The 25,692-nt window shown below is 49.0% G+C and overlaps 1 protein-coding gene across 4 annotated transcripts in view; it reads right to left on the reverse strand.

Moving 5' to 3' along the window:
* CNGB1 (cyclic nucleotide gated channel subunit beta 1) overlaps positions 1-25,692 on the reverse strand; it is a 104,033-nt gene that overhangs the window by 42,665 nt on the left and 35,676 nt on the right. For 2 of the 4 annotated variants that reach the window (XM_045383055.3, XM_045383054.3), the window contains 5 exons: positions 24,933-25,019; positions 15,729-15,816; positions 14,934-15,084; positions 12,419-12,556; positions 7,126-7,288 (listed from right to left, as the gene is read on the reverse strand). In XM_045383055.3, coding sequence (XP_045238990.2) covers positions 7,126-7,288; positions 12,419-12,556; positions 14,934-15,084; positions 15,729-15,816; positions 24,933-25,019 — 627 coding nt within the window. Of the gene's footprint in view, positions 1-7,125; positions 7,289-12,288; positions 12,557-14,933; positions 15,085-15,728; positions 15,817-21,931; positions 22,116-24,932; positions 25,020-25,692 lie in introns of those variants that run through there. The other 2 variants (XM_074027131.1, XM_045383057.3) reach the window with 2 other exon arrangements.

Below are 25,692 nucleotides of genomic sequence, written 5' to 3' on the forward strand. Positions count from 1 at the left end.
GCTATCAGAGAAGCCGTGGAATCCAGTCTCCAGCTTACGGTGTGACCTTGGGTAAGTCCCATCCCCTCCTGAGCCCCAGGCTCCCTATCTGAAGAATGAGGACTAAACGATCCCAGGGTCCTCCATCAGTCAGGAAGTCCAAGTCTGCCATGGAGTGCTGCATTCTGGAACCATTAGTGTCTTGGTTAATGGTGTCTAGATCTGTCCTGAATTTTAGAGACAAGAAGGTTCTCGCTCAACCTGCCTCTGGCCTGACATCAGCAGGTTTGAGCCTGGGCGTCTGACTAGGTGGAAGAGGTGCCTCTGATACTATTTTACATTGGCATCTTAGGGGCTAAGTCTCTGGATTTTCCCACCCTCTACCCCAGCAGTGAGAATGAATTGGTTTCCTGAGGAACGCGAAAGCCTGGGAAAGAGGAAAAAAGATCAAGAGAGACAAATTCCTTAATACCACCAAGAAAGCAAGCTCCACTGTTAGAGAAAGTATCCTGTTTAAGATAGAGTAGAACTAGCTGATGTAGAAACACAAAGATTGCGTCTGGAGGACGCTGCCCAGGCCAATATCTACCAATAGGAAGAGCATTTCATACGTCCATGAATGAAGTCCTGGTGGAGAAGAATGGTCATTCTTAATGACTTCCATTAGCATTTAAAACACAGAAGGCTAAGTGTTAGCACACAAAACCAAGAGTCTGGGGACATGGGTATGCATGTCACACATGAAAGCATATGTGTTGGCTCATCAGGATGAGCATCAGTCAGTCAGTAGCATGAAGATGAGAGTTCAGGACTTGATATGGTCTGGCTTTGTGACCCCACCAAATCTCATGTTGAATTGAAATCCCCAGTGTTGGAGGTGGGGCTTGGTGGAGGTGATTAGATCATGGGGGTGGAGTTCTCATGAATGGTTTAGCACCATCCCCTCTTGGTACTGTATAGGGAGTGAATTCTCATGAGATCTGATTGTTAAAAAGTGTGTGGCACCTCTCCACTCTCTCAGTCCTGCTTCTGCCATGTGAGAGCCTGTTCCTTTTGCCTTCCACCATGAGTGCAAGCTCCCTGAGGCCTCCCCAGAAGTAGATACTGCCATGCTGCCTGTACGCTCTGCGGAACAATGAGCCAATTAAACCTCTTTATTTATTTATTTATTTACTTACTTACTTATTTATTTGAGACAGAGTCTCGCTCTGTCAACCAGGCTGGAGTGCAGTGGTGCGATCTCGGCTCACTGCAACCTCTGCCTCTGCCTCCCGGGTTCAAGCAATTCTCCTGCCTCAGCCTCTCGAGTAGCTGAGATTACAGGCACGCACCACTATGCCCAGCTAATTTTGTATTTTTAGTAGAGACGGGGTTTCACCATGTTGGCCAGACTGGTCTCAAACTCCTGACCTCAGGTGATCCGCCTGCCTTGGCCTCCCAAACTGCTGGGATTACAGGCATGAGTTACTGCGCCCGGCCATGATTACTTGACCAGGGCCTTCACTTCCGTGAGGTTTGATCAGAAATGGAATCCATAGGCAGGGAGCTTCACCTTGGGACCAAGCCTGACAAGGATCTTCAGTGATTAATCTGCAATTCCCAGCAGAAGCTGAAAACTCCAGCCAGTCCCCAAATTCCACCCTTTCCCCAGCTGGAGTCAGGGGAGGAGCCTCCCTCGGGTTCCTTCTCTGGGAACACAGCCTGGGGCCAAGCCCTGAGCTGCCCAAACCTGCTGACATCTGCACATCTTCCCAAGAAGCTCACGTCAGCAGAGGTTCCTACTCCAGCCCCTGAGGGCCAATCACAGAGTTGGGCAGGAGGACGCTGGGGGCAGGGGTCATCACCGTGCAGACGCAACACTCCACTGGGACCCAAACCTGAGTCTGCCAGGGTTCCAGGCCAGCGCTCTTCCCCAGCCTCACCACCTTGACTCCGGATTCCACCACTAGGGTTTCTAGGGGGATACAGAGGGAGGGATGTGTGGCATCCACCTTGATTCCAGAAGGCTCTGAAATGATCCTGTTGCTTTCTGCCAACTCACCTAGGATGGCAAAACTCATGGATTCACTTTTTCACACTGTAATTAACAAGAACAACCCCACACAAGAAGACTGGGGCCAAAAATCCCATTGCTGGGACCCAACGTCAGTCCTCCTGTGCCCAGCACAGAGCACTCTCCTGAGCCTAGAAAGTGCACACTGCCACCGGACACTGAGGCTCATGCCCGTAATCCCAACTTTGGGAGGCTGAGGCGGGCTGATCACTTGAGGTCAGGAGTTCAACACCAGCCTGCCCAACATGGTGAAACCCCGTCTCTACTAAAAATACAAAAATTAGCCAGGCATGGTGGCGGGCAGCTATAATCCCGGCTACTTGGGAGGCTGAGGTAGGAGAATCTCTTAAATCCGGGAGTCAGAGATTGTAGTGAGCTGAGAACACGCCACTGCATTCCCGCCTGGGCAACAGGCAACAAGAGCGAAGCTCCACCAAAAAAAACCACGAAAGTGCAAGCTGCCCCAGAGAAGCCAGAATGAGGGCCTAAGCTGGCAGCTCCTGGCCCCCAGCACTGCCTGTGTCTGGCCCTGTACTCAGTACCTTAGGGTGCAGTAGCTTGTTAAATTCTCACAATTCTAGTAACCAGGTGGTGTTTCTTTCCTCGTCTTACATGAGGAAAATGGAGGCCTAGGGAGGTTAAATGACCCGCCTTAAGACCCACATCTTACAAGTGGTGCTCTGGGATTCATCCCAAGCGATGGCCTGAAGCTGGAAGGAGGGCCTTGCCCAAGCTCCTCTGTGGCTTTTTGGCCCTCGTCAGTTGCTCCCAATGTTCATTCTGTCCCTGCTCAGAGTCAGCCCCACTGGCCTCGGCCTCCACAGAGAGGCAGGCCTCAGAACTCTCACCTCTCAGGGTTGGGCTCAGGCAGAGGTTTCCCGCCCTGTTTCTCGTAGTCACATTCAACCTGGCACTTGCTTGTTTATTTGGTTACTTGTTCATTGTCTATCTTGGCCCCTCTAGAATGTCAGCCCCATGAGGGCAGGCCCCTGCCAGGCTTCTCCCTCATGTATCCCCAGCATCCACGGCAGAGTTCATCACATACAGATGTTCAGTACATGCTTGTGAATGCACGAATGACAGGGACAAGAGGAGCCTCACAGACTCAGCTCGCAAGCGGAAGTACAGAGGCTTGGATTTCAGCCCCACATGATCTTGGTCCCTTCTCTCCCCTAAATATGCCACCCCCTACCCAACCCAGCCTGCGTCGTTTCCCTGCCCATATAAAGGGAACAGGGGTAAATAGAGCAGACGTCTACAAGTGGAGCCATTTCTGGATTCCTTAATGGGCTTTGTACATAATTCAGTGAACTAAACATAAGAACTGATGAAGTTGTGAGCTGTACCCCCAGGCCCAGTGAAACTGTGTCTCTTTTCTCTACGTTAAGACCTCACAGCCCTCAGTTTGCTACACCTAGCCATCTCCATTCTGACAGCCTTCTGACCTCAGCTGAGCAATTACTCAGGAGTTCATGGATGAGAGCAAAAGTTAGCTAAGAAGAAAGAACCATCGCTCCATCCAGCCAGTGCAAAAGAGGCACAGACAGCTCCCCTTAGCTTAAAAATCACTGGCCTGTCCTTGGCAGTTTGCCTCCAGCTGCACACAGAGCCTTCTCCCAGGCACCTGGCTTGAGTTGTTCGAAAGCAGCTCTAACCACTCAGCAACAAATTTATCTGAAGAGGTGTCAAAATGTGGACCACCTTGACTAGGAGTGTCACTCTTGAGAAAGGAACCCAAGGGTAGAGAGCAGAAGACCAAACACGTGATCATGGTACCATTATGGATAGGGCCCAACAAGAGCAGATTTGTTAAGTTCATTCCAGCCCATGGAGCTGGAGGAATACCCAGCAGCCATCATAACTGAGCATTAAGGAGACAGCCCAGCAATATGGAAAAGGGTTCATGGAATGAGACAGCACCGTAAACTGGATCCCTCCTCCAATTAAAACCATTCAAGCCCATGAGCCTAACCAAGGCATAGAGGAGAATGCAGAGCAGTAAAAACACCATCTTGGGTGGTGGGATTTAGATGATTATTTTTCTAGTGTTCTGTGGTGTTTCCATTATACTATCTATTATCTTTTTTTTTTTTTTCTTGAGACAGAGTCTCAATGGCATGATCTTGGCTCACTGCAACTGCTGCCTCCCAGGTTCAAGCAATTATCCTACCTCAGCCTCCTTAGTAGCTGGGACTACAGGCATGAGCCACCATGCCCAGTTAATTTTTGTATTTTTTAGTAGAGATGGGGTTTTGCCATGTTGACCAGGCTGGTCTCAAACTCCTGACCTCAGGTGATTCATCTGCCTCCGCCTCCCAAAGTGCTGGGATTATAGGCATGAGCCACTGTGCCTGGCCCACATTATGTTATCTAATAATACAATGGGTGGATGACACTGAAAGCACAGGTAACAAAAGCAAAACATAGACAAGTGGGATTATCTCCATCTAAAAAGCTTCTGCATAGAAGGAAACAACAGAGTGAAAAGAAAGCCTGCAGAATGGGAGAAAATCTTTGAAAATTATATATTTGATAAATGAAAGAAACTCCTACACCTTAATATGAAAACAAACACACACATTACCTAACTAAAAAATAGGCAAAGAACTCGAATAGACATTTCTCCAAAGAAGACATACAAATGGCCAGCAGGAATATGAAAAGCTACTCAACATCACTAATCGTTGGGTGTATTAGTCCATTTTTACACTGCTACAAAGGACTACCTGAGCCTGGATAATTTACAAAGGAAAGAAGTTTAAGTGACTTATAGTTCCACGTGGCTGGGGAGGCCTCAGGAAACTTACAATCATGGAGGAAGGCAAAGGGGAAGCAAGGCACATCTTACACAGCAGTGAGAGAGAGAGAGAGAGAGAGAGAGAGAGAGAGAGAGAGGGAGAGAGAGAGAGAGAGACTTTTTCTTTTAAATTTATAAAGAAAAGAGGTTTAATTGACTCACAGTACTGTAGGCTTAACAGGAAATATAACTGGGAGGCCTCAGGAAACAAACAATCATGGCAGAAGGCAGAGGGGAAACAGGTACATCTTCCCATGACAGAGCAGGAGAGAGAGAGCAAATAGGGAGGAGCCACACATTTTTAAATGCCAGAAGTGCCACAGTTTTAAACCATTGGATCTCGTGAGAACTCACTATCATGAGAACAGCATGGGGAAAACCATGCTGTTCATGATCCATTCACCTCCCACCAGGTCCCTCCCTCGACACATGGGGATTACATTTCGAGAGGAGATTTGGGTGGGGACACAGAGCCAAACCATATAATCAGGGAAATACAAATTAAAACCATAATGAGATACCATCTCACATCTGTTAAGATATCCGTGATCCAAAAAAAAAAAGAAACCAGAAAATAACAAGCATTGGCGAGTATGTAGAGAAATAGGAAAAATAGTATAGTCACTGTGGAAAACAGCATGGTGGTTCCTCAAAATATCATAAATAGGACTGCCATATGATCCAGCAATCCCTCTTCTGGGTGTTTATCCAAAATAATCAAAATCAGGATCTCAAAGAGATATTTGCACTCCCATGTTCATTGTAACACTATTCACAATGGCCAAGAGATGGAAACAATATAAATGTCCATCAACAGATAAAGAAAGAAAATGTGGGCTGGGTTGTAATTCCAGCACTTTGGGAGGCTAAGGCAGGTGGATTGCTTGAGCTCAGGAGTTTGAGACCAGCCTTTGTCAACCCCCCATCTCTATAAAAAATAAAAATTAGCTGGGTGGTGGCACGTGCCTGTAGTCCCAGCTACTTGAGAGGCTGAGAAGGGGGAAATGCTTGAGCCTAGGAGGTTGAGGCTGCAGTGGGCCAATATCATACCACTGCACTCCAACCTGGGTGACAGAGGGAGATCTTGTCTGAAAGGAAGAAAGCAGGGGACAGGAGGGAAGGGAGAGGAAGGGAGGGGAGGGGAGAGAGACGGGGAGGAGGAGGGGGAGGGGGAGGGGGAAGGAAGGAGAAAAGAAAAGAAGAAAGAAAAGAAAATGTGGTATATCCATACAATGGGATATTACTCAGCCTTAAAAAGGAAGAAAATCCTGTCACATGCTACAATGTGGATGAATCTTAAGGACATTGTGCCAAGAGAAATAAGCTAGTCCCAAAAAGATAAATACTGCATGATTCCACATATATGAGATATCTAAAGTAGTCAAGCTCATAAAAACAGAAAGTAAAATGAAAAAGTAGAATGGTGGCTGCCAGGGGCTGGGGCAGGGGTGAAGGGAAGAATGGGGAGTTGCTGTTCAATGGGTATAGAGTTTCAGTCATGCAAGATGAAAAATTCTAGAGATCTGCTGTAAAATAATGTGCATATAGGTAACAATACTGTACTGTACACTTAAAATTTAAGAGTTTTTTTTTTTAAAAAGACTTGGTGAGTTATAATCATATGCAAGTTTTAATAGCATCCTGTCAAAGATGAAATAAAATAAAATGAGGAGGTAGAAATCAATTCTGTAACATTTATTATATATTACTATGTTATTTATTTATTTAAAAAATTTTTTTAAATTATTTTTTGAGACAGATTCTTGCTGTGTTGCCCAGGCTGCAGTGCAATGGCACCATCCCAGTTCACTGCAACCTCTGCATCCCAGGCTCAAGCAATTCTCATGCCTCAGCCTCCCGAGTAGCTGGGATTACAAGAGTGTGCCACTATGCCTAGCTACTTTTTTTGCATTTTTAGGAAAGACAGGGTTTTGCTATGTTGGCCAGGCTGGTCTTAAACTCCTGGCCTCAAACAATCCTACCTCAGTCTCGCAAAGTGCTGGCACTACAGGCAGGAGCCACCATGTCCTACTATTACTATATTATTTATTATATTATTCCTTCTAACTTATAGCTGAGGGCATTTGGGACAGGGCCTCCCATGAGAGCTTTTATAAGAGCCCTAAGCCAGGAGTAAGGAAAACCAGGAAGGGGCATCATAGTCCCACTTCTGACACCAACTTGCTGTATGTGATTTTAGTCCAGCTGCTTCTCCCTCTGGCCTCAGTCTCTTCATCTGCCAGATAAACAGGTGGCATAGTGCCGAGAAAAGCCCAAGAGAAGCATAAAAGGTAACCTGTGTGTCCCCAAGGCTGAGCTTGGGACTGCGAGGGTGTCGGATTTGGCAGGAGACGGTGGCGGCAACACGGGTGAGGGTGGATTCTTTTCTACCAAGAGGGGGCAGCTATCAGCATCCGTATCTTCCACCTGCACTTCCGGGTGCTCTTTCGTGGCAGGCACTGGGGGAGAGGAAGGAGAGGAGAAAGTCAGAGAGAGACAAAAGCCGGGTCCCAGTAGTCTGGCTGTGTTCTTGAAGAAAACCACAGAAAGCATGTTTGGAGGGGGCTCTGATAGCTTCACTTCCCAATGGGGCACACAGAAAAGCTCCATGCAGGGGGTACAAGAACATGGTGCCTGGGGTCCTCTAAGGGTCACAGCCACCAGCCCAGGAGCCATGAAAGAAGCCACAGAAGCCATAGGAGCTCCCCTACACAGCCTGGAGCCCAGCTCTCCTAGCTCTCAAAGCCCAGTTTGGTTTCCCTGCACTTGAGCAAGCTCCAAGAGCTGAGGCAGTGGCAGCCTCCAGAGAGGGCATGGGGAGCCAGAGTCCTGGCACCTGGCCTAGCACAGCCTGAGTCAGCTGCTTCCCCCACTCTGAGCTTCAGTTTCCCCACCCCAAGTTAGGGTGACCATGCCTTCCCAGGCATGTGGGGAGGAGCCAGAAGGCACAAGTCCTCACATTCTTAAAGATTTTTTTTTTTTTTTTTTTGAGTCGGAGTCTTGCTCTGTCTCCCAGGCTGGAGTGCAGTGGCGCAATCTCAGCTCACTGCAAGCTCCGCCTCCCGAGTTCATGTTATTCTCCTGTCTCAGCCTCCCAAGTAGCTGGGCTCGGCTCACTGCAAGCTCCACCTCCCAGGTTCATGCCATTCTCCTGCCTCAGCCTCCTAAGTAGCTGGGAATACAGGCACATGCCACCACACCCAGCTAATTTTTTGTATTTTTAGTAGAGATGGGGTTTCATCATGTTAGCCAGGATGGTCTTGATCTCCTGACCTCTTGATCCGCCCACTTTGGCCCCTCAAAGTTGCTGGGATTACAGGCGTGAGCACCCAGCCAAGTCCTCACATTCTTTTTAAAAATTATTTTATTTATTTGTTTGTTTTTGAGACAGGGGGTCTCACTCTGTCACCCAGGCTGGAGTGCAGTGGCACAATCGCAGCTCACTGCAACCTCTGTCTCCCAGGATCAAGTGATCCTCCCAGCAGCCTCCCAAGTAGCTGGGACCACAGACGCACACCACCATGCTCAGCTAATTTTTGTATTTTTTGTAGAGATGAGGGCTTACCATGTTGCCCAGGCTGGTCTCGAACTCCTGAGCTCAGGTGATCAGCTCAGGCTGGTCTCGAACTCCTGAGCTCTTCCTAAAGTGCTGGGATTATAGGCGCAAGTCACTGGGCCCGGCTGGCCTCACATTCTTGAAGAGCATCAAATGGAGACATTGACAGGGTCCCTCCAATCAAGGGTAACAGACTGCGTAGTGTGTGCTACTCCCTATTTGGGTACCTGCTTGGGTATGTCCTTGTTCTTGTACATGCCAGGGGCCCCCAAATTCATCAGCTAGCCTAACTCTGGACCTCTGAGAGGCCCTGTACTATGTCCCACATTCTGAGAATCGGGTCCTCTCCAGGGAGCCTGGCCCTACCTTGGGCTCCATCACCCACCTCAGGGACTTCAGGGACAGGTCTGCCCCACGTCCAAGGTCAGAGGATACTGAGAGCCTGGGCTGGTATTCCTCCTTCTCCCCCACATCTAGGGGGTCTACCCAGTAGCAGCCGGGCACAGGTGTGGGCACCAGCAAGGCAGGCAGGGATACACCCCCAAAAGAGGGAAGCGGGGGGATTTTGAAATAATTATATATGCGCTTTTTCTTTCTTTTCTTTTTTTTTTTCTGAGATGGAGTCTCACCCTGTCACCCAGGCTGGAGTACAGTGGTGTGATCTTGTCTCACTGCAACCTCTGCCTCCCAGGTTCAAGCCATTCTCCTTTCTCAGCCTCCTGAGTAGCTAGGATTACAGGCCCCTGCCACCACACCTGGCTAATTTTTGTATTTTTAGTAGAGACGGGGTTTCACTATGTTGGCCAGGCTGGTCTCGAACACCTGATGTCAGGAGATCTGCCAGCCTCGACCTCCCAAAGTGCTGGGATTACAGGCATGAGCCACCACACCCAGCCAATATGTGCTTTTCTTCAAATGGCCTTTATGAGAAAATACAGCACTCTGTTAAATTGCTTACACTTACTCTATAGTTTGATGGATCGAACCGTAAATCCTCTGGAGAAGAGGATGAGCAGGACTAGAGAAGTTGTTAAAAATATAAGGGGAGCCAGGCACAGTTGCTCATGCCTGTAATCCCAGCACTTTGGAAGACTGAGGTGGAAGGGTCCCTTAAGTTCAAGAGCAGCCTGAGCAACATAGCAAAATCCCACCTCTACAAAAATACGAAACTCAGCTGGTCACAGTGTTCCACCTACTTGGGAGGCTGAGGTTGGAGGATAGCTTGAACCTGGGAGGTAGAGCCTATAGTGAGTCAAGATTGCGCCTACTACACTCCAGCCTCGGTGACAGAGCGAGACCCTGTCTCACAAAATAATAAAAAATAAAATAAAATGGAAGTAATGTTCTTACTACAGCTTCTTATTACCTTGTCTGTAGCATCTAGAATAATCATATGCTCTAGCACAGCTGGGTCAGCCCCCTGTGTCAACGCGTCCCCGGAAACATTTCCCCAAGTGTGGGGCTCCCAGAGACTGGGGAGGACAGGAGATGTTCTTTGACGGTACAGACAAAGCAAAAGATAACCTAGAATAAGAATGTTACTCCCAGTCAGGCGTGGCGGCTCACGCCTGTAATTCTAGCACTTTGGGAGGCTGAGGCAGGAGGATCACCTGAAGTCAGAAGTTCAAGGCCAGCTTGGCCAACATGGCAAAACTCCATCTCTACTAAAAATACAAAAATTCCCCAGGTGTGGTGGCATGTGCCTATAATCCCAGCTACTTGGGAAGCTGAGGCAGGAGAATGGTGTGAACCCAGGAGGTGGAGCTTGCAGTGAGCCAAGATTGCACCACTTCACTCCAGCCTGGGCAATAGAGCAAGACTTCGTCTCAAAAAAAAAAAAAAAAAAAAGTTACCCCTCTTTTAGTGAATAGCCAGAGAGGAAGTCTCAGGTCGGTGCCTCTGTGGTCTCAGAACCTCTCTTACACAGCCTAATCCCACTTGCAGCTAAGAGAGCAGGCCCCAGATTTGCACCTTCAGTGGGCCCATCCGTCTCATTAGAAAACAGCAATACCATTGTGTTTTCATTGTATTTGAGGTTATTTTTATTTATGCCTCTGTTTATGGCAAGCAATGCTGGTTTTCCATTTGAATAGTAATAAGAAGTTTTCCTATTTAAATATACTTAGTTAAATAAAAAAGAGAATCCACTGAAAGAAAAATAGTAAGCAAATAAAATTAGAGTTGGGGGTGGGCATGGTGGCTCATGCCTGTAATCCCAGCACTTTGGGAGGCTGAGCCAGGCAAATCACCTGAGGTCAGGAGTTCAAGACCAGCCTGGCCAACATGGTGAAACCCTGTCTTTACTAAAAATACAAAAATTAGCCCGGCAAGGTGGCACACACCTGTGGTCCCAGCTACTCGGGAGGCAGAGGTTGCAGTGAGCTGAGATGGTACCACTGCACTCCAGCCCGAGCAACAGAGCAAGACTCCATCCCCCTCCCCCGTCCAAAAAAAATAATAGAATTGGTACAGATTTAGCAGTTATCAGGGAGTGGCCTGTGGAGGTGGGAACTGGGGGATGCTTTGAGGTCTTTTATTTTGTTTCCTTTCTTTTCTTCTTCTTTTTTTTCTTTTTTTTTTTTTTTTTTTGCAATTCAGTATCCTCAATGATAGGGGTAGGCTGCTTTGGCATAGTAGATTCAAGGCTTGCCTAGAAGGTGGAGGCTGGGGTGGCACCCCTTACTGTTGGATGATCTGCGTGCCATCTCACCTCCTCTCTGTGCCCACCTCAAGCCAGGGAGAGGAGAGAAGGACAACAGTGGATGTCTTCCCATGAAATGTTCTGTCCTGCCTGACTGGACTGATCTCAGAGGCAGCCCTGCACCGTGTCAACCACAGATAAACAAGCCAATCAAAAGGGAAAGCAGGCATGTCTGGCTTGGGTTAAGTCAGAAAGTGGCAGGAGTTAGTCCGGGGTGCCAGTATGTCCCTGAGCTCTTTGTCTTCAGGCAGTGAGCAGTGGCAGCCCAAAGGCCACTACGGGGACCTTGTCACAATCAATGGATCCAGACAGCCCTCGCTCCACCCTAGCCTCTGAGGATGCCTGTCTGCACCTGGAGCTTCTTTCCTGAAATGGAATTTGCTGAGCGGCAAACTTAAGGTCAATGGGTTCTATCTGCAATCAGCACCCACATTACTCTTCTATTCCATTTCCCTCCTTTCATTCCCCTCCAGTCTGATCCCAGACTCCCTGTCCGAGCCTCTTGGCCTAGAGATCTGAGCAAGTGACTTGTTTAAACTAAGGTGTGAATGATTACCTATATAAAAATGATGTGCCTAAAGAAAGAAATGTATGTTTAACCCGAAAAAATGAATTGCTGGCCAGGCACGGTGGCTTATGCCTGTAATCCCAACACTTCGGGAGGCTGAGGTGGGCAGATCACTTGATATCAGGAGTTTGAGACCACCCTGGCCAACATGGCAAAACCCCGTCTCTACTAAAACACAAAAAGTAGCCAGGTGTGATGGCGTGTGCCTGTAATCCCAGCTACTCGGGAGGCTGAGGCACAAGAATTGCTAGGAGGCAGAGGTTGCAGTGAACTGAGATCACGTCACTGCACTCCAGCCTGGGTGACAGAGAGAGACTGTCTCAAAAAAAAAAAAAAGAAAAAGAAAAAAAAAAAAGAAAAGAAAGAGAGAAAGAGGAAGAGAGAGAGAAAAAATAAATGAATTGCTAATTGTAGTGGAATTTTAGGCATGAAGAGAAGGGGGCTAAAACCTCTCAAGTCACTACCACAAAGCAGGATGAAGGTATTGATCGGCAGAGGAAGAGGAGATGGTTTTCCATAAGCACAACTAGTGGTCCACACCATGACCACAGCACCCAGGGAAGAAGACAGCCCCAGCCATGCAGAAGCACATGCCACAGATATGAGCATGCTGGGTGGGGCAGGATCATGCTACCTAGTCGGCGGATGGAGTTCCTGGTCTCCTTGGCGAAGCTGGAGTTGGACAAGCTGGTTCTCCGGGAGGTGAGGACAGGGATGCGGGTGACTGGGACACGGTAGCTGGGCACATTAGGGAGATGCTCTACCAGGTTTTGGAGTGCAGAGACAGGGGCCACCTGGCCAGGTAGCTGGTCCTGGACTAGGCGATTCAGCTCCATGTTCTGGCCTGGTGTAGCCATGGTGCTGGGGCCAGAGGGTCTCAGGCAGAGGTGCGACCCTGGGGACTGCAATTAGGAGCACAGAGTTGAGGGAGATGATATGTGGGGGTCCTCCCACCAGCCTAACACGACCAGCCTGGTGCCTACCTGCATTTTCAGCAGTGCTACCCAAAGCCAGAAGCATGACTCTTGTCCCTGGAGTTCAATGTCTAATGTGTCATCAGGTCCTATGGCTGGCCACCCAAGAGCACCAAGGGACAGCCCAGGAGGCCCCCAACTTCTCATGCCCCCTCCACTTACCAACCACCAGCAGCATTTCCCAAAAATATTAGAATCAAAGAACCCAGAACTCACAGACTCTCAGATTCCTAGACCCAAAGAACCCAGGACTCAAACATTCTTAGCCTGGTAGAATTTTCCAGTCCAAAACAGCCCTGGAGGTCAATTAATTTCACTTCCAACCAGAAGCAGTAACTCTTCCTATGGCCCTGGTTCCCCAGCTGGGCTATGCATTGGAATCACCTGGGAAGGTTTGACGATTTCTGTTACCCAGGCCCATTCCCAGAGATTCTGATTTAATGACTGGGATGAGGCCTGGCAGCAGGAATTGTTAAATCTCCCCAGGTGATTCCAATGGGCTGTCAGGTTTGAGAACCAGGGCTCAAGGCTATTGCCCCTCAAACACACATGTGCAGACAAATCACCAGATCTTATTCCCACGAGGAGTCTGATTCAGTAGGTCTGGACTGGGACCCAAGTTTCTCATTTCTAACCAGCATCCGGGTTACGCCAAAGCTGCTGGGTCTAGGTCCATACTTTTTTTTTTTTTTTTTCCTTGAGATGGAGTCTCGCTCTGTCACACAGGCTGGAGTGCAGTGGCGCGATCTGGGCTCACTGCAAGCTCCGCCTCTTGGGTTCACACCATTCTCCTGCCTCAGCCTCCCAAGTAGCTGGCACTACAGGTGCCCACCAGCACACCCAGCTAATGTTTTCTGTATTTAGCAGAGATGGGGTTTCACCATGTTAGCCAGGATGGTCTCGATCTCCAGACTTTGTGATCCGCCCACCTCGGCCTCCCAAAGTGCTGGGACTACAGGTGTGAGCCACTGCGCCTGGCCAGGCCCATACTTTTCAGTGCAAATGGCTATGCCTCAGCGTTTCTCAGATGTGGGTCCCAGACCACCTGCTTCCAAATCACCTGGGGAAGGGGCAGAACCAGCCCCACCGAACCAAGCCTGCATCTGTTTGCTCCTGGTCTTTTTCATCCGTGTGGGGACCCAGCCCTAGGCCTGGACTTAGTAGGAATTCCTATAGATATGTGTTGAAGTTAACAAAGAACCCTTTTCAAAGACCAAGTAGGGAGCAAGCTCAGGACACCCAGGGTTAGGACACCTGGGTCCAGTCCCATTTCAACCGCTCGCTGGCCGAGACACATCCTCGTCCCAATATTGACTCCTCCCTCAGTGCCAGCCACAGTTTGGGATGCCTTTGACAAATTGTCTCCCCTACTCTGCCCAGCAACCTGTGACCTAGGTACTATTATTGCTCCATTTTTCTTGATTTGGAAGTCATGGTTCAGAGAGGTCACAGAACTGGCTCTGGGTCACACAGCAAGGAAGAGAGAGAGGAGCCAGGAGTGAAATGTAGGTCTGTGCCTTGACCTCTTGGCCAAATCCGCACACACAGAACCTCAGCTTTCTCATCTGTAAAATGGCCTGTCTGCCTCACAGAGCAGCTGAAGACCCACGGCGTGGGGAAGGTGGAGTGTAAGGCACGCAATACCCGCCGGCCTGGGGTTGGGGCCCGCCTGTCCCGGCTCCAGGGCCCAGCTGTTGCTGGACTCCTTGGGGCTTTTTCTCCGCCGTTGCTTGAGTTCTCAGGATTGAGGGCAGGGTGGTAAATCACAGCAACATATATGTGCTGGGTACAGCTGGAGATCAGGAAAAGCTCAGAAAGAGACGTGGAGTCCAGGACACTCTGTTGGCAAGTTCTGGTTCCAGTTTTCACTCCATATGTGATGTCTGAGCCAAACCCTCACTGGGCAGTAGCCCAAGCGCTGCATCCTCATTGAGCAGAAATGGCAAGAGAGGTTGGCAGGAGGGACTGGCTGGGAGGGGCTGGTTAGGAGGGGCCTGCAGGAGGGGCTGGCAGAGAGAGGTTGGCAGGAAGGAGTTGGCTGGGATCGGGATTTCCCCGGCCCCACTGGGAGTCCTGGGCCTCAGTGCAATTCCTTAGAGCCTTTGAGATATATCAGTAGGCTCTGATAATGTGGCCCCAAGACACCAAGGATGGGATTTTCCTGAAGACAGGGTGGCTGAGGGGGCAATGGGGGGAAGGAGATGGAGGGAGAGGAGGAGGGGTTGACCCTGCACGGAGGCTGCCTCCAGCCTGAAAGGACCTCAGATATTCTTGTGCAAACCACCACCACCACCACCACACCTACCTCCTGAACTGGCAGCCTTGGCCTCAGCCTCAGGCTCCTCCTTGGTCTCCGCGTGGTCCTGGTGTTCCTTTTCAGTCTCCTCTTCAGCCTCCTCCTTGGCCTTCTCTTCAGCCTCCTTCTCGGCCTCCTCCCCAGCTTCCTCCCACAGCTTCTGCAAAGATAAAGTGGAAACAGGAACTGTAACCATCAGCCCCCAGCCCTAGTCTCAGCAGCTCCTGTTAGATCTGCCTTCAGGAGTCCACACGGGCCCAGTTCTGCTTCTTGCCCTGTCCAGCCAGTCAGGTCCTGCCAGCCCACCTTCTGGGCATCCCGGGAGTAGCCTACAACCTGTAGAGGGCAGTGCACCCAGGACCTACGGGTCCTAACAGCTGGACGTGTCACCTGTGATGAGGGACACTCTCTTGCAGCCTGGCACATGGGGGAACAAAGCATCCACAGCACCACACTTCACAGTGTGCGAGCCCTTTTGGGTCCTCCTACAGGGCCCAGGGAGGTGTCTGTAGCCCCCTCGCACACAGGTGGCCACTGGGACCCAGAGTGTGGAGGCGACTTGCCGCAAGCTAGACACCCACAGGAGGACTCGAGCCGGGTCCACCCGACTCCCAACCCACGGCCTAGGCCACTATCTGACCCCTGCCAAGAAGGGGTCTTGCAGGACCTGCCACCCTGCCCCCTCTGTCCTGTGGGCATCTTACCAGCCAAAACTCCCCCTGCAAGCAAAGTGGACAAGGTCCCCATCCTTCCACCGATGCCAAGCCAGGCCTCAGAGGTGCCGGTGCCTGGTGCTTCTCATACCTGGTCTGAAGCGCTCTGGGGCCAGGTCCTGTCTTCTTCGCTCTGGCCCACGCCCACCTGCGACGCCACACAGCTATCCAGCAGCACCCTGTGACCCGAGGTGGGGTGGGGGTAGGGGGCAGGAGAAAAGGACTGGGTTACAGGTATTAAAGGTTTCACCAGCCCTGCTGAGGACCACACTCTGCCAGGAGTGGAGGTCACAGAGATGCCCAAGAACAGGTCTCACCCTCAGGAACCTCCAGGGCAGTGTCCTGCTAACAATCTTCCCATCTGAGACGTGCACTCAGCAAGGCACTGTGAAGGACATGCCACAACTCTGCTAGGAAGGAGGGCTTCCTGGAAGAGGTGGCCTGTCACCTGAGCCTCCAGGATGATGATTTTACCACAGAGAATGGCGGGGAGGAAGAGGTTGTCCAGGAAACGGGAACAGCATGTGTGAGAAATGCATGGAAGACGGTTGGAGGAGCTGTCATCTGGGGTCTCCCAGTCTCCAGGCAGTCTTGATGATGGGTAGAGCATGACAAAAGTGAGGCCCAGAGAGGTGAAGTGACCTGGCGAAGTCACACAGAAAATTGTCCCAAACCACACAAATCTCAAACCCAAGCCCTGGTTCTTCTCATGCCATGAGATCAGAGCCACTGCAACTGCTGAAGATTTCATGGGTGCCGGGCCCAGGCAGCAGGCACATAGTGATAGGACCAGGGGTGAGGCTGCAGTGGGCAGGGAGGGCTGTGGCAAATTGGAGAACCCATGTCCATTTGAAGGCAGCAACCCCCACTCCACTGGAAAAGGGGGCCAGGTGGCCAGATCATTCACAGAGCCTGAAATATATGTTTCTAAGGTGAAGTTGTCTGATGTTTAGATGCTGATAATTCAAATTAATATATCTTTATTAATATGCTGTAGCCAAAAGAACCTGTCTCCTGGCTAAATTAGATGTCCGTGTGCAACCTCTGGGTTAAAATGATGACTCAGGACTAGGAACTAATGTGATTTTTGTAGTTAGGATTAGTTCCTGCTTCCTAACAGCCCCTCCCCACCCCTCAGACTCCTGTCATCCAGGGGTTCACAGAGGATGCTCTGGGTGTCTGCCACCCAGGAAACCTGAATGCATCATTCTCTACCCAGAGGGTCAAGTCTCAGCCCTCCCGAGCAAGGACGGTGGGGTAGGAAGGTGGGGACGGGATTGTTGCCTAGTCAGTCTGGAGCCAGCTGCTTGGCAGCAGAAATCAGTCGGTAATCACACTGCCACAGCGGCTCCTGGGCTGTGTGCCAGGCACTCTGCATGCAAAGTCTCCCCAGATCCTCCTCCAAATTACCCTGAGAAATCTATAAATGCGGTACACCACAGCAACAAAATCATATGATCATCTCAACAGATGCAGAAAAAGCAATTGACAAAATTCAGCATCGTTCCATGATCAAATCTTTCAACAAATTACGTATAGAAGGAATGGACTGCAATACAACAAAGGCCATGTATGACAGGCCCACAGCTGACATCATACTCAATGGTGAAAAGCTGAAAGCTTTTCCTTTAAGATCAAGAACAAGACAAGCATGCCTACTCCACCAGTTCTTTCTTTTTCTTTTTCTTTTTTTTTGTTTTGTTTTCTGTTTGTTTGTTTGTTTGTTTGTTTTTGAGACAGGGTCTTACTCTGTCATCAAGGCTGAAGTGCAGTGGCATGATCATGGCTCACTACAGCCTCAACCTCCCGGGCTCAAGTCATCCTCCTGCCTCAGTCTCCTGAGTAGCTGGGACTACAGGCATGCGCCACCACTCCTGGCTATTTTTGGTTTTGTCTTGTTTTGTTTTGGGTTTTTGGTATTTTTAGTAGAGACAGGGTCTTGCTACATTGCCCAGGCTGGTGTCAAACTCCTGGCCTCAAGTGATCCTCCCGCCTTGGTCTCCCAAAGTGCTGGGATTATAGATGTGACCCACCACACCTGACCCACTCTCACTTCTATTCAATGTAGTATAAGAGGTCCTGGCTAGTGCAATTAGGCAAGAAGAAGAAATTAAAGGCATCCAAATTGGAAGGGAAGAAATTAAATTGTTCCTCTTTGCAGATAACTTGATCTTATATATAAAAAAAAAACCCTAAAGATTCCACCACAAAAACTATTAGAACTGATAAACCAATTCAGTAAAGTTGCAGGACATAAAATCAACATAGAAAATTCAGTAGCATTTCAATATGCTAACAATGAACTATCTGAAAAAGAAATGAAACAACGCTATTTACAATAGCTATAAAGTAAAATAAAAAGCTTAGGAATAAATTTAATCAAGAAGGTGACAGAACCGTATGCTGAAAACTATAAAACATCAATGAAAGAAACTCAAGAAGATTGCTGGGTGTGGTGGCTCATGCCTGTAATCTCAGCATTTTGGGAGGCTGAGACAGGAGGATTGCTTGAGCTCAGGAGTTCGAGACCAACCTGAACAGCAAGGCAAAATCCTATCTCTATAAGATACAAAAACTAGCTGGGTGTGGTGGCATGTGCCTGTGGTCTAAGCTACTTGGAAAGCTGAGGTGGGAGGATTGCTTAAGCCTGGGAGGTGGAGGCTGCAATGAGCTGTGATTGCACCACTGTACTCCAGCCTGGGCAACACAGCAAGACCCTGTCTCAAAAAAAAAAAAAAAAAACACAACAACAACAACAACAACAAAAAAAAAACCCTACCCACATTGATTGAACACTACTTAAACATAAAATCTGAAACTATAAAACCACTTGAAGAAAATATAGGGGAAAAGCTCTATGACATCGGTCTAAGCAGTGATTTTTAAAAATATGAACCCAAGAGCACAGGCAATGAAATCAAAAATATACAAAATGGGATTACATCAAACTAAAAAGCTTCTGCACAGCCAAGGAAACCATCAACAGACTGAAGAGACAACCTACAGAACAGGAGAAAATACTTGCGAACCATAAGTTGAATAAGGGGTTAATATCCAAAATATATAAGAAATTCAACTCAATTGTAAGAAAAAACTGATTTAAAAAAATGGGCAGAGAATCTGAATAGACATGTCTCGGTGTCTCAAAAGATGACATACAAATGGCCAACAGGTATATGAAAAGATGCTTAACATCATGAATCATCAGAGAAATGCAAATCAAAACCACAATGAAATATCAACTTCTCACCTGTTAGAATGGCAATTATCAAAAAGACAAGATAGGCCGGGTGCAGTGGCTCACACCTGTAATCCAAGCACTTTGGGAGGCTGAGGCGGGCAGATCATGAGGTCAGGAGTTCGAGACCAGCCTGGCCAACATAGTGAAACCCTGTCTCTACTAAAAATACAAAAATTATGCAGGCGTGGCAGCACGCTCCTGTAATCCCAGCTACTTGGGAGGCTGAGGCAGGAGAATTGCTTGAACCCAGGACGCGGAGGTTACAGTGAACTGAGATTGCGCCATTGTACTCCAGCTGGGGCAACACAGTGAGACTCTGTCCCCCGCCCCTGCCCAAAAAAAGACAAGCTAGCAAGTGTTGGTGAGGATGCAGTGGAAAGGGAACACTTATACGCTGTTGGTGGGATTGTAAATTAACACAAGCATTATAGAAAAGAATACGAAGTTCCTCAAAAAGTTAAAAATGGAACTACCATATGATTCAGCTGTTGGGTACAGATCCAAGGGAAATGAAAACAGTATGTTGAAGAGATGTCTGCACTCCTATCATTGCAGCATTAATTTTTTTTTTTTTCAAGACAGAGTCTCGCTGTGTCGCCCAGGCTGCAGTGCAATGATGCGATCTCGGCTCACTGCAACCTCAGCCTCCCGGGTTCAAGTGATTCTTCTGCCTCAGCCTCCCTAGTAGCTGGGAGTACAGGCCCATGCTACCACACCCGGCTAATTTTTGTATTTTTAGTAGAGTCAGGGTTTCACCATGTTGGCCAGGCTGGTCTCGAACTCCTGACCTCAAGTGATCCACCTGCCTCGGCCTCCCAAGTGTCTATCAACAGATGAGTGGATCAAGGAAATGTCCTATATATACACAAAAGAATTCAGCCTTTAAGATGAAGGAAACTTTGTCATTTGTGAACCTTGAGGACATTATGTTAAGTGAAATAAGCTAAACACAGAAAGACACATACCATATGATCTCACTTATATGTGTAGTGTAAAAAGGTTGAACCCACAGAAGGAGATAATAAAATGGTAGTTACCGGGGCTGTGGAGGGGTGAGGGTTGGAGAGATGTTGGTTAAAGGGTACAAAGGTTCTGCTAGATAGAAAGCATAAATGTGAGAGATCTATTATACAGCATGTGACTCTAGTTAATAGCAATGTATTGTATTTGTAAAAATTGCTAAGAGTAGATCTAAACTGTTCTCACCACAAAAAATGATGAACATATGAGGAAATCTGTATGTTAATTAGCTCGATTTAGCCATTCCACAATGTATACATATTTTAAAACAACAATTATACACAAAAATATATACAATTTTTGTCAATTGAAAAAATAATTAGGCTGGACACGGTGGCTCATGCCTGTGATCCCAGCACTTTGGGAGGCCGAGGCGGGCAGATCACTTGAGGTCAGGAGTTTGAGACCAGCCTGGCCAATATGGTGAAACCCGCCTCTATTAAAAATACAAAAATTAGCCAGGCGTGGTGGTGCATGCCTGTAATCCCAGCTACTCGGGAGACTGAGGTAGTAGAATCGTTTGAACCCAGGAGGCAGAGATTGCAGTGAGCCAGGATTGTGCCACTTGACTCCCTGGGCAACAGAGCGAGACTCTGTCTTTAAAAAAAAATAAGCAAGAAAAGAAAAAATAATTAACTTTTTAAAAGAGCCTAGGAAAAAAAAAAAAAAAACAACCAAATCTCACATAACCCTGACAGATCGGAACTGTTACTGCTCACATGCAAGCTGAGAAAACAGAGGCTCAGAGAGTTTGGATGGCCGATCCACGGTCATACCGCCTGTGCAAGCTGGGCCTAGATAAGATACGGCATCCCTGACCCCAAGGCCACGTGCTTAATGCTCTGCTTCACTGCCCGCCTCTGAAGTATTTTGGAGACTGTGCCTTCTACACTAAGAAGTCAGCCTTGCACAAATGGGTTAAAGACAGGTCTCTGGCTGCAAGGGGGATGACTGGATGACTTTCCTGAAATAGATACAGGGTCTGTCTCGGCTCTCTGCCTACAGCACAAAGGCTCAGAAAATGAACTGCCCACAGGCCCAGCCAGAGGCTTCCTGGGGTCCTGCTTATTCCAGTATCAGACCAGAAGCCACTGTATGGCCTTGGGCAAGTCACCTCGAAGCCCTTGGGCTGCCTCTGTCTGCTCATCTGTCAAACGGGTAGGATTTGCCTGGCCTGTGCAGCCTGACTTATTTGAGTAAGATCAGAAGGGCCAATGAGAATCTCATAGAAAAGTCAAAAAAAGGACTGCCAGGTGTTGTTCTGGTGATTCTTCCGGATTTGTCATCACTAAACATTGGGAGCAGCTTTCCTTGTAATGCCAAGAATCCCAGCTCTACACTTCAGAGACAGGGCCCTGTCTCTGAACCTCAGTTCTCTCATCTGTGAAATGGGATGAGAGAATAATAGAATCTGCCATTCAGGCTGCCTTAGCCATGAGTCGCATGGAAAAAAATTGTAAGTCAAATGGAAGCCATTATTATTGTTCTTGTCATTATTATTATTAATGCCAGAGGAGGCAGCGATCTGCAGGGTTATGAAATCACCCACGTGGACTGAGGAACCTTTTGCACAAACATCTCCAGCTATGAAAACACCTAAACAGCCCAGTAGTGGCGCTGTCAGCATCACCAGGGGCTGTCTAGGGACGATATACCAAAGCCACATGGCCCCTGCTTGACAGGGTGCCCAGTGCCTGCCAAGGTCCCCTCTTGCACAGCCCAGAAGCAGCAAGCCATCAACTTCCAGAAAGTTTCCAAGTCCCAGGGATTTCCAAGCAGAGAAACAGACAGATTGGTTGAGGTGGGCTTCCTGGAGGCCGCCCCCCGCCCACACTTTCCAAGTTTAAGATCCAGGGAGCAGCAGTGGCAGCCAGCTCTCAAAAGCTTCCTGTCCACTCCTCCTCCCCTGTGCCATCCCGCAGGTCGTGCCCCAACATTACGGTCCTCACTGTCACCTTCAGCAGACTCTCCACCTGAAATCCCAGCCCCAAAAGCAGGAAGGAGGGAAGACTTAGGGAGGGGCAGCCACCTACTTGGGTCTCTCGGTCAGGGCCAGTCAGGATGCCCATGGTGCAGGGGTTCAGCTGAGGGCTGTGACGTTCATCCCAAGCCTGGGTGGGTGCATGCAAGTGGGAGCCCAGCTCCTGAGCCAGTGCGGCTCCAGTGGCAGAGGAGCCAGCAATCCTTCCTGCTTCTAATCAGATTGAGGAGATGTGCAGGGAACGGCAGAAGCATCCCCAGGGAGGCCAGGTGGAACCAAAAGGCCGTGGTTGCTAGGGAAAGCTGAGCTGTTGCCTGTAGAGACCGGGTCTCTAGGCGACCGGGTCTCATCTGCCCGTTACCGGGCCCTCATGTCATCAGTAACCTGTGTCTCTGCAAAGCTGGCCAAGAGCATCCTTCCCCAGCCAGTGACAGCCCAGTTTTGTTTGCCCTGGGCCTCACACCCTCTGACCCTGGCCCTGTGATCACCCACTCTGTCACTCCCTTGCCCCTCCCTGGGCCTGGAGCCCAAAAGTTTCCGGAGTTCAAAACTCTGGGTGAACATTTGTATGAAGACGTGCACGTCCGCAGCATCTCGGGTGACTCCGATGCATGTGCATGTGTGCAAGGCTGTCGCGTGCATGTGTGGAAGTGTGTACATGTGTGCCTGTGTGCACACACATGTATGAACATGTATGAGTGTGCTGCCTGTGCTTGTGCATATATGCAGGATGTGTGTGGGTATAAACGTATGCATGCCTGTACCTGTAAGTGTGTGCATAACCCAGCATATATGTCTGTGTCAGTGTGCTGGTGTATACGGGTATAGTGCAGATATGTGTGTGTGTGCCCATGTGTACTGCATTCTGAGAACATATGTATAGTTAGTGCTCGTGTGCACATGCATGTATGTGAGCATAGTTGATCACTGGCCTTCAAAGGGTGTCTCAGATCCAGAGCAGTGGCAAATACAGGGGTTTTCCAGCCTGGGTGTTAGGTGTGTAAGTTCAGCAAGGGAGCCACTTAGCTATGCACTCCACACAGAAGCATAGCTCCATAGAAGGCAGAGGGCAAAGAAGCTGCTCTAATGAAACCAGGCAGCAGCTAAGTTCTTCACCTTGCTGGGACTGCAGGGTGGCTCAGAAGGCAGAATTAGGACAAGTCAGGAAGGGATAGAAGCCACAGGAAAGCAGGCTTAGTTTTGGTGTAAGAAATAATTTCACAAGTCAGAGGGGAATATAGATGTAATGGACAGCCTTTGAGAGGTTGTGAGTTTCCCGTCACTGATGGTAAGCAAGTCGAGGCTATGTGGCCTCCTGTCAAGGATGGAAAGAGTCTATGTGAACTGAGTAAGGATGGACTAAAAGCAGATGACACTGAACAGGCCTCCAGCTCTGAAATCCTGTTTAACTATTTCCTGACTAGAACAAAAAGAGGCCATCAGCGGGGACGAGAACAACATTGGCCACCGATGGGGCACTTACTCCAGGCCTGGTCCTACCACTTCCATCATCACCACTGGCCCTGATGACCCCCTGCAGGAGGCTTGTATTATCCCCCATTTTACAGATGTGGAGACAGAAGCTCTGAGCGGGTACACCACTGGCCCTGGTCATTTCACTAACAGAAGCAAAGTGGTATTGGTGTTTCGGATGCCAAAGCCTGTGCTCCTAACACTCACAGTGCTATCATGTCTCAGGCCGTGGCCAGAGAGACAGGTCAGGGAGAAAGGATGCGGGTCATGAGGTACCTACGGTGGGCAGAGAGACAGGGACATAATGCCAGGGGACTGGAGCAAGGACAGAGTAACTTACTATCACCTGGCCCACCATAACAGTCTCCTCATCGTTCTCCCTGCCTCAATCTTTCTCCAACACAGCTGCCGGATCATGCTAGTCTCCTGCTTATGAACCTTCAATGGCTCCCTATTGCCTTTGGAAAAACTAGTTCAAGGCTTTACAACCTGCTTTTGAGGCAGTTCTTCTTTCTTCTTCTTTCTTCTTCTTCTTTTTTTTTTCTTTTTTTTTCTTTTTTTTTTTAATAGAGATGGGGTTTTGCTACATTGGCTAGGCTGGTCTTGAACTCCTGGGTTCAAGTGATCCACCCGCCTCGGCCTCCCAGAGTGCTGGGATTACAGGTGTGAGCCACCATGACTGGCCGACCTTCTTGAAACACTAACTTGGCTTCTAGGCCCCACACTCTTGTCTCTTCCCTGCTCACGGGTGCCTCCTCCTCAGTCCTTTTTGGTTCCTCATCTCCCCAACCTCTGGTCTTGTCCATGAGCCTCTCCTCTATCCACACTTGCTCCCTGGGCATTTCCTTGAACCCCATAGCTTTCAATGCCACTCACATGCCCAGAATCCCAATGTCACATCTCCAGCCCCACCTCTCCCACTCCTAACTCCAGGCACAGGTGTCCAACTGCCTGCTCTTCCCCATGGGTATCCCCCTGTCCAGCCATTCTTCCACTCACCCTCCATAGTGTTTCCTGATCTCCAGTGTTTAACTTTTATTTTAACTGAGCTCTTCTGTGTGTTTAGCGTTGAAATCTATGGATGTGGGTGGACGATCAACCATTACTGGGCAGTAGAGTAGAACCCAGGACAGCCCTAGAAGGCATCAAAGGCAACCAAGGTGGGTGGATATGGAGGGGAGGCAGACTTGGCTTTGTGAATAATGGGAGAACTGGGAGTCCACTGCATATGCCCTTGCAGTCAACTAACATTTATTTGGTGCCCACTGTGTACCAGGCACCGTTCTAGGCTCTAGGGACATGGCAATGAAAGCAACAGATAAAAGTCCCAGCCCTCTTGGAGGCTGCATTCTAGTGTGTGTGGAGAGGGATGTGGAGTGGTGGGTAATATGATTCCCAGGTCATGATGAGCACAGCAGGGGAACCCCAGCTTCTCCCAGCCTCTCTGGTCAAAGCCCAGCCTCACACAGCACAGAACAAGAGAAAGGAGCTCCCATGAGCAGCAAAGAGTGCCCAGACCCCAGGAGCTCAGCCAACCCCAGCCCCAGGACCATCCCCAGCCAGGTGAGCAAATGACTTACTCAGTCACCTCCTCCTCCTCTTCCTCCTCCTCCTCTTCCTCTTCCTCCTCCTCATCTTCTTTCTCCTCTTCAATCCTGGACAGCTCTCTAAGTTGGGGTTAGAGGCAGGAGATGAGTCCCCCCTGAAGCTGCCCCGCTGAGTCTACCTCTTGCCCCCATTTTCTGTAGGATGTCCCATGACTCCTGAGCCCAGACCTGGACTTTCCAACCAAGGCTCAACCTGGGGAGCCCCACCTGAGCAACTCTGAACTCTCTCTGGCAACAAACCCTCTCCTCTGCATGAGGGGACTGTCCCAGCCACTGTCCTGGTGGTGACCCTAGGTCAGCCTCCGATCCTCTCTGGGCCTCAGTTTCCCCATCTTAGCTATGTAAGTTATGGACTTCAGAACCCGAGACCTCCCGCTGTCACCAAGCATCTCTAGTAGGAACAAAGATTGCGACATCCCTATGGAAAGCGACTTGGTGGTCATGACCACAAATCCACATTCTCACGACCAATGACCCACAATTCCCCTCTAGAAATCTCCTGCAGATGTATTCACACATGTGCAAAGACATGCATATAAGAGTGCCTGTTGCAGAATCGTTCATAATAACAAAAATTTGGAACCAACCTAAATGTCCATCAATAGTGAATAATAAATTATGGTACAGCCATATGATGGAATACTATGCAGCAGTGAAAAATGAAGATGCTCTCTATATCCTGAATGTGGAAAGACCTCAAGGTATGTCGCTGAATAAATATAGCAAGGTGCAG

Source organism: Macaca fascicularis, chromosome 20 (assembly GCF_037993035.2).
Source record: "Macaca fascicularis isolate 582-1 chromosome 20, T2T-MFA8v1.1".
Taxonomy (NCBI): domain Eukaryota; kingdom Metazoa; phylum Chordata; class Mammalia; order Primates; family Cercopithecidae; genus Macaca; species Macaca fascicularis.